Source organism: Eurypyga helias, unplaced genomic scaffold, assembly GCF_000690775.1.
Source record: "Eurypyga helias isolate BGI_N326 unplaced genomic scaffold, ASM69077v1 scaffold7256, whole genome shotgun sequence".
NCBI lineage: Eukaryota > Metazoa > Chordata > Aves > Eurypygiformes > Eurypygidae > Eurypyga > Eurypyga helias.
In genome coordinates this window covers 13,578-21,139 of record NW_010255910.1, presented here as the reverse complement: position 1 = coordinate 21,139, position 7,562 = coordinate 13,578, and the positions used below count along the sequence as shown (strand labels likewise).

The following is a 7,562-nucleotide window of genomic DNA, read 5'->3' as shown; positions in this document are numbered from 1 at the left end:
CAGACTAGCAGATCTAGTTTCCATAACAACACCGTGCTGGAACAGCATTTCCAGTCTGCTCGAGGCGTACTGCTGCTCCACTTTCCCTCCAGGTTAAGGAGGAGCTGTTGCTGGAGCTCTCAAATCCGTAGTACAACCGCCGCGTGTCATTTGGGAACTGCCGAGAGTTTCAGCTGGAGGGATCGGCAGCTTGGTTCTGCTTTCCCAAGACTGGGACAGTGGAAGGACACAGCTCCCCCCCGAGCTGCCTCCCGGCCGGCGCCACTCATCCCTACGTCCCGCGGCCCCGAACCCACAGACGAGGCCGGAGCTCAGGCAGTTTGTTTATTGGCAAATTAAGTGCTGAAAACCATGAGCCCTACATACAGAGGGGCTCGGTGCCCTGTTACATTAGAGTGGTCACGATACCGTCGGGGAGAGTGCAAAAAGATCAATAAACAAGCAAAGTGAGTTCCGACATACCAAGGGGAAGGTAGCGAACAGAGAGCTTGGTGCAGGGGAGCTGCTCTTCCATCCAGCTCGAGTGGAAAAACTAGTCACGCCGCGGCGGAAGCCCTGTAGGCAAGCTCTGGCTACGAAGCTCGTGACAGGATTGAAAGGAGAGCTCCCGTGGAGCTAAACCACCCCCTACGCGAGGGCAGCCCGGAGCGCAGCGCGCGCACGGCCAGGAGCAGCTCGCCGCCGGAGATAACGGAGCGGGACCATCCCTCACTGCACCAGGATGCACGCAGGCTGTTCGCCGCCGGGATGGCAGGGGAAGCGTAGTGACATCGGTGATCTCGGGGTGAAAATAACGTCAGGCTCAAACATGCCTGGAAGAGACGCGCCGAGGGAAAAGCCCGGACAATTGACACGGGGGAGCGAAGCTTGTAAAAAGGCTTGTAAACTCTTTGCAGTCCAAGAGCAGTTTCTCAGAGGAAATGCAAGCAAGATGCGTGGTCCCTTGCGCCGAGGTTTGATTTCTGACACGCGGGCCCGAGGGTGCGAGGTTGGTCTTCGCAAACCACGGCCCTTCCAGCGTCAGGCCAGTTCCAGATCGGAGCCGGTAAGCACAGCTCAGCCTTGCACCGCCCTTCTCCCACGGGTCCGCGGGTTTAACAGGCTCTTAACTCCTAAATTCAGCTTCCTTGCCTTAAAAGAGGGTGTCAGAGGGTTTGTGGGGGGACACTTCCCCACTGGAATGCTTGGTGGTTGGACTCAATGCTGCTGCTGAAGAACAGAGGGGGGGAGGGGCAGACGGGCACTAACCCACACCAGACACGAGGGAAGCGTAACTCAGACTCCGTGAGCGGCCGCGGGGGGAGACAGCTCGCCGGCCCCGGGGAAGCCACGGCGGTCAACAAGACTAGGGTGGGGTGGAAAAAAAACAAACCCAAAACCAGAAATCGAGGAATCCTGTGCCATCAAGACTAACCTCAAAGCAGGCTGCGCGGGATGTTAACGAATTCAGTCTTGGATGCCATCAGCCCTTTCCCAAAACCTCACCGTAACGGTTCTACCACCTCTTTCCCACAATTCCCGTGTTAGCAATGGAGTGTCAACCCCGAAGAGAGCGATGGGCGCGGATGAAGGAACCCGCAGTAGAAGTGCCAGGAGATGAGGGGTGCGTTCTGCTCGTACGTTCTTCTTCCTGCAGACGTTTAACTTAACAGTTCCAAGTAAGTGACAGGAACTTTCCCTTTCTGGTTCCCTCTTTCCCCTATGAGCCAGTCTGGATCCATGCCGGGCAGGCTGTACACAGTGATCATCTGGGGAGAGAAGACAGCGTTAGGCAGGATCCGACTCGGCACGCGGAGCCAAGACCTTCAGCCTGATGGGCGCTGAAAGGACAGTCGCTCCGGAAGCTCATTTAGCAGCCGCCTGTGCCCTTTCCCTGGAGCTATCCACAGCTTTAACAGATCCACAGAAATCTGCCCAGCGCCGTCCCTGTCGCCTTTCCATTCTCCAAATTGACTTTAGGTATTTTTGCATCCAGGGGGGCTTGATGTTGCCCTTCTGAATACAAAAGTTCAGTCTCGTCAACAGGAGCTTGCAATCTGCTGAATTCCCTTTTTACTCAGCGTGAACAGACCAGGCCTCCAGCTTATCCCGTTGCTGTTGGAGAAGGCAGCTACGTTTGAGGGTCAGTGAGGGTGCTGGGGTGTTGTCTCAGCCAGCTGGGCTCCAACAGGAATACACGAGTTATTGGGGTGATACAGCACCTTCCAGTGCCTGGGGGGGGAATTTTTCCAAGGGCAGGGAGTGACAGGACAAGGGGTGAGGTGTTTAAACTGAAAGAGGGAGATGGAGATGGGACATCAGGAAGGAATTCTTCCTGCAGAGGGTGGTGAGGCTCTGGGACAGGTTGCCCAGAGCAGCTGTGGATGCCCCATCCCTGGAAGTGTCCAAGGCCAGGCTGGATGAGGCTTGGAGCAACCTGGTCTAGTGGAAGGTGTCCCTGCCCATGGCAGGGGGGTGGAATTGGATGATCTTTAAGGTCCCTTCCCACCCAAACCCGTCTGTGACTCTGTGATAGTCTCAAATGGCTGTGAGCACAAGCTCACAGCAGCTCAGTGGATACGGGCACCAAGGAAAAGACTATCAGCAGTTCCATAAACTGGGGTTTTCAGGGGCAGGAAAAGTCACCAAGACCCTCGTGGTGGGCTGTGAGGCAGCTACAGCAAAACCCAGAGCAAGGGAAAGCGACCGACCTCATCCGCAAGGAGCGCCAGCTCAGTGCTGTCGGCTGCTTCGTAATCGTAGAGGACTCTGGCCTTCCGCGTCCCGCTGGCCGGGGGCTTGACTTCGTTGGGGTTCAGGACGCTCTCCGCCACGGTATTGGGCACCCCGCCGATGGTGGGCACAACTGGAATGGTAGGCACGGCGGGGAGCGTGGCAGCAGCAACAGCCGGAGGAGAGGTAGCAGCTGGGGGAGGAGAGGTGGACTCCGCGTTGCCTACGAACGTGCCTGAAAATCTTAGGCAGGAGAAAGGGAAAAAAAGCAGAGTTCAGCGAGGCTGCAGCGTGAGGAGCCGAGAGCGAGCTCCGTCCTTCAGCGGTTACACGGCAGAGAGGATGCTCAAGCATTCCGGCTAACAGCCGGAGCGTATCTACGCTGCACTTAGAGGGGGGAAACGCTCACAGCTCTGGGGCGCGGAGACCACGGAACAGGTAACACTTGTCTGCTTGTTTCGATCCCCGCGTCCCCGTACCGGGCCAGCACCTCCGTGGCCGTGTATGGACCGGAGCGGTGCCAGCCAGGGGTCGGGCAGATGCTGTTCCTGGCTCCGCAGCTGCTCCACCCCGTCCGCTGCGCCGTGCCCTGCTCTCGCACGGCCTGGGTGACACCTTAATCATAGAATCATCGAATGGTTGGGGTTGGAAGGGACCTTAAAGACCATCCAGTTCCAACCCCCCTGCCATGGGCAGGGACACCTTCCACTAGACCAGGTTGCTCCAAGCCTCATCCAGCCTGGCCTTGAAGACATCCAGGGATGGGGCATCCACAGCTTCTCTGGGCAACCTGTCCCAGTGCCTCCCCACCCTCTCCGGGAAGAATTTCTTCCTGATATCTAATCTAAACCTCCCTGTTTTCAATTTGTACCCATTACCCCTTGTCCTATCTAGTCCTTCCTAATTCTTCGGGAAGGGGTCAGGCGCTGTCACTGCTAAGCGGGATGCCACAGCTGGTGGCTCCCAGGCTTTCTGGGATCTCGGAGGCGGTAACGGAGCTGGGTCTCGTTTATCTGGAGGTAACCCCCTCTGCGCTAAGGGCGCGCGGCTCTGGCCCTTGCTGCCCTTCCTAGCACGCCCGCCCAGCGTCTGGCTGAGGCGGAGAGCTCTTGGAGCCAGCCCTGTGCGACAGCTTACTTACATTTCTCCTTTGGAGCTGCAAGCATGGAAAAGAATGGAACAGGAGTAGTGAGCGATCACGCGGAGACAATGGAGACAACGGCCCCTCCTGGGTGAGGCCGCCGCGCCGTTGCGAGGGGTGAGCGGCCCTGCCCGCGCCCACGGGACGGGAAGCAGCAGCGCAGGGTCAGGTACTGCTGCAGCTCAGCCCCCCGCAGCCTCGCTCCTTGCCCGCAGGAACGCGTCCCCCGTGCGATTTAACTAGAGGAAGAATGTTTGAACCCTCGTGGCCGTCGTGCTGGGAAACGAAGGTATAAAACCCCAGATGAATCCGGTGGCGAAGCCCACCGTAAACCCACGGCCGCGGGGCTGGGTCACCGTCCCGTCGGCTCCGCGGCTCTGTCGGAGCTTGGAGGGGGCTTCGCAGCTTCTACCCGACATGGGAGGGGGGAAGGGGGCCCGAGCAAGGGCTGGCCTTGAGTAACCCCGAGAGATGTAAAAGCACTCACCTGCCCAGCTGCTTCTGCAGGTCCAGCATGTACTGGTAGCACTGAGAGTAGTAGTTGGTCTGGGACTCCACAAACTCGTGGAGACAGCGAAGATGATTCACCTGGAGGGAGAAGGACTTTAAGCTGGTCTGTGGGTTTGGGTGCCGGGCGCAGGAGCCCTCCTGCAGCCCCTACCTGCCCCCACGGGAAGCGGATTGTGCAGGCTGGTATTTAAGAGTCACTTGGTCGGCTGGAATACGCTACTTTGTTAAGTTTGGGAATGTTGCATAGGCCCAAGGGTGATCTCGGAGAGGAGGCTGATGCTGGCACTTTGGCCATGCCCTTTGGCTAGTCCACAGCTCTGCTGAGGGAAGAACAAGGGGTTTCTGGCTCGGGAGGAGAGGACTGCAGAACTGGAGGTGGCACAGCAGCACCACCTGCACGTGCTTTGTTATGTTTTTAGTTGGAACATTCCAGGTTTTATGAGGAGCTTGCTGTAGCCTCCAAACTTAAACCTCTTCTACCTCCGCTCCCAGTGCAGGGCTCCATTGTCCTCTTGGCATTCATTTAGCAAGGAGCCGGGAGTGTCCGTGGTCCCCGTCCCCCCCAGTTACCTCGGAAGACTCACGTGTGTGCTGCTGATCCCCTCCAGCAGCAGACGCGTCACCTCTGCCTGGCGATCAAACTCCGTCTGTGTGAGCCTCAGCTCGTGTTCCGCCTGCGAGACAGGACAGGGCGTTCGAGGCAGCACGAGGCAGGGACCCCTGTTCTTCCTCTTCCCATGGAGGGGGAAAACACCCACCTCCTCCTCCGCCAACCCCCTCCTGGCACTGAGACGAGCGAGCTGTCGGCTCAGCGGGATCCACGTGCACCTGTGACACCGAGCATCAGGCACGGACACCCCGCAGGAGGATCCCGGAGGCCTCCGGCTCTGTGTTCGTGTTCCTACACTGGATCACTGCAGCTGCCACGGAATGGCAGCTCAAGGCTCATGCATCAAACTAGGAAGCTCCTACTCCCCCAGGACCAGAACATGAAGATGGAGAGGCGTTGTTAATCCCGAGGTGTGTGGGAAGCCAGTCCCGTGCCAGCGCCTGTCCCTTTGCTGCCTGTTGTGGGACGGGGCTGGGCAGCCGACGCTGCTCATCGGCATCTGCCCCCTGCAACACTGGGAACGGGAGGGTTCCACGGTCAGCATGCCCAAGGCTGCTGCCGGACACAGCCGTGCCGGGCTGGGAACCCCCTCTCTGAGCCCACGGGCACAGGAATGTCACAACCCCCAGCCGTCTCTCTCCAGAGGTGCAGATTCTGCCTGTATCCTTTGCAGAACAAAGGCTGCGGCTAGGGAGAATTTGCCACATTGCTGTTACTCGGTGACATCTCCACAACGGAGATGAACATCCCAACCAAACTTCGACCCACGGCTCTCCTTTGAGGCTAGTTTTGAGCCAGGAGGAATTAAAACAGCGGGTCACGGAAGGCAGCCACGCAGCAGATGGGGAACGCAAAGCCAGACTGATACTGGAGACCCAGTTTACCAACAGAACATCTCCCCCCCCAGCAGCCAACAGCGTGCTCACACCGGGGCAGCTCTGCAGCCCCAGAACACCCAGGTGGCTCCTTGCAAAGAGAAGAGCTCCACAAGTGCCGGAGCCCCGGCTCCCTCCTGCCAGGGATAAAGGGTGACAAGCAGGGACGCGTGTTCTCTCCAACACGGCGCGGGACATGGCAGGTGCCTCTTGGGATGTGCCGGGGCCGTAGCACGGCAGTGGTGCCCACTCAGCTACCGCTTGCTGGAAGGAGGGAGCAGGCTGTGCGTCCTTTTGCCCTTCTCCAGGGGGGTGCAGCAGCAGGAGGGGGCTGCTGCCTCGGTGCAGCGGTTCCTGCACGGCGCCAGTTCTGTGACTGAGCTCCTTCTGCTGCTTTGGGAGCGCCCTGACCGTTCTGGCACAGCGACTCGTCTGGCATTGACCCTGGAGAGCTAATCCAGACAGGCTGATGCAGAGCAGAGGCCGCGTCGCTGGTGTCTGGGAGCGGGGTCGCCCCCGGGGAGACCCAACCTTCTCAGCAGGGCAAGCCAGAGGAGCTGCAGCGGCCCTTCCTCTCTGCTCTGGCAGAGGCGTTACCAGTCCTGCCAGGCCAGAACAAAGGAATGCTTTGACTGTCTTTTAATCAGATTTGTCTATTTTAAGCTACATCTATTTTCTTGCCTCCTCTGTATGAAAGGGATTATTTAAAGGCGAAGGAGGCACGCAGCAGCACACGCCAGCGCAATGCCTTGCCGGGCACCAAGAGACTCCTGCTCCAGTGAGCCGAGACCTCGACGGCAGCAGAGCTATCTGAAACTTGTGACAGGCAGAGCCAGCTCCGCTTGGCACTGCCTGGGATGTGACCCGTTCCCTCTCCCTGCTAGCTCGGAGCAGCTGCAGGATGTCATTTCCCATAAAGCCAGGACCAGAATGACCCGGAAGGTCATTTCCAGTCTTGTGCTTCTCCAAGAGGTGGAGAACATCGAAGTTTAGTGACATACCTTGATCTGTCCAACCAGGATAGACCAAAGCGAGAGGAGCAGAGCCTTGCATGCTGGCAGCTGACTGCAGTCAGCTTGTCTGAGGGATTCACAGTGCAGGATGAGCTGGTTCAAAAGCAGCCAGTCCGCTCCAGCGACGCATTCGGAGCGGGGCAGTGAAGGGTTGCTGTCATGCACAGCATGCAGGAGCGTGCCGTTCTACCAACTCGCGGTTCAGGCTAACGTCTGCCGGGGGTGTTGGAGGTATGAGAGGCAGTGGGATCCCCGAGGTGTCTCTGGAAGCTCCGTACCATGCTGGAGCTCCACACAGAGCTCACCCCGGTCTCTAGTCCACTAGCAGCCGTCCACCCATCTTCACGGACAAGTCACACTCCACCCAGAAAATAAACAAGGTCTAGGACTTGGCCTCCACGGATCCACCCAGAAGGGTAAGTCCAGCTCACCCAGAGAGAGTCGATTCCAGGAGAGGCTCCAAACCTCCCACCCTGCCCTCCTGTCAGAGCCGTTCATGGGGAAACCCTCTGCCCTTGCCTGGGCTCTGCTCACACCCCAGGACAGGCAGGCAAGGGGCTACTAGAGGCTAGCGCACGGCACATGCAAGGTTGGAACAGGCAGGGCCTTTGCCGCAGGAGCAGAGCTGAACCACCTGACAGCATGTCACCTCTGCTCCCGCGACACCGGTGCCGGGCTCCCAGCGCTGTCTCCTCACGAAC

At 58.8% G+C, this 7,562-nt stretch overlaps 1 protein-coding gene across 1 annotated transcript in view; it reads right to left on the bottom strand.

Annotated features, from left to right (window-relative positions):
* Positions 1 to 1,380: 1,380 nt before the first annotated feature.
* Positions 1,381 to 7,562, bottom strand: part of SH3GLB2 (SH3-domain GRB2-like endophilin B2) — a gene marked incomplete at its 5' end in the record, with an annotated part of 17,239 nt that continues 11,057 nt past the window's right edge. Inside the window, 4 exons of the mRNA XM_010153464.1 lie at positions 1,381 to 1,748; positions 2,691 to 2,955; positions 4,341 to 4,441; positions 4,948 to 5,037. Coding sequence (XP_010151766.1) covers positions 1,641 to 1,748; positions 2,691 to 2,955; positions 4,341 to 4,441; positions 4,948 to 5,037 — 564 coding nt within the window. The remainder of the gene's footprint in view (positions 1,749 to 2,690; positions 2,956 to 4,340; positions 4,442 to 4,947; positions 5,038 to 7,562) is intronic.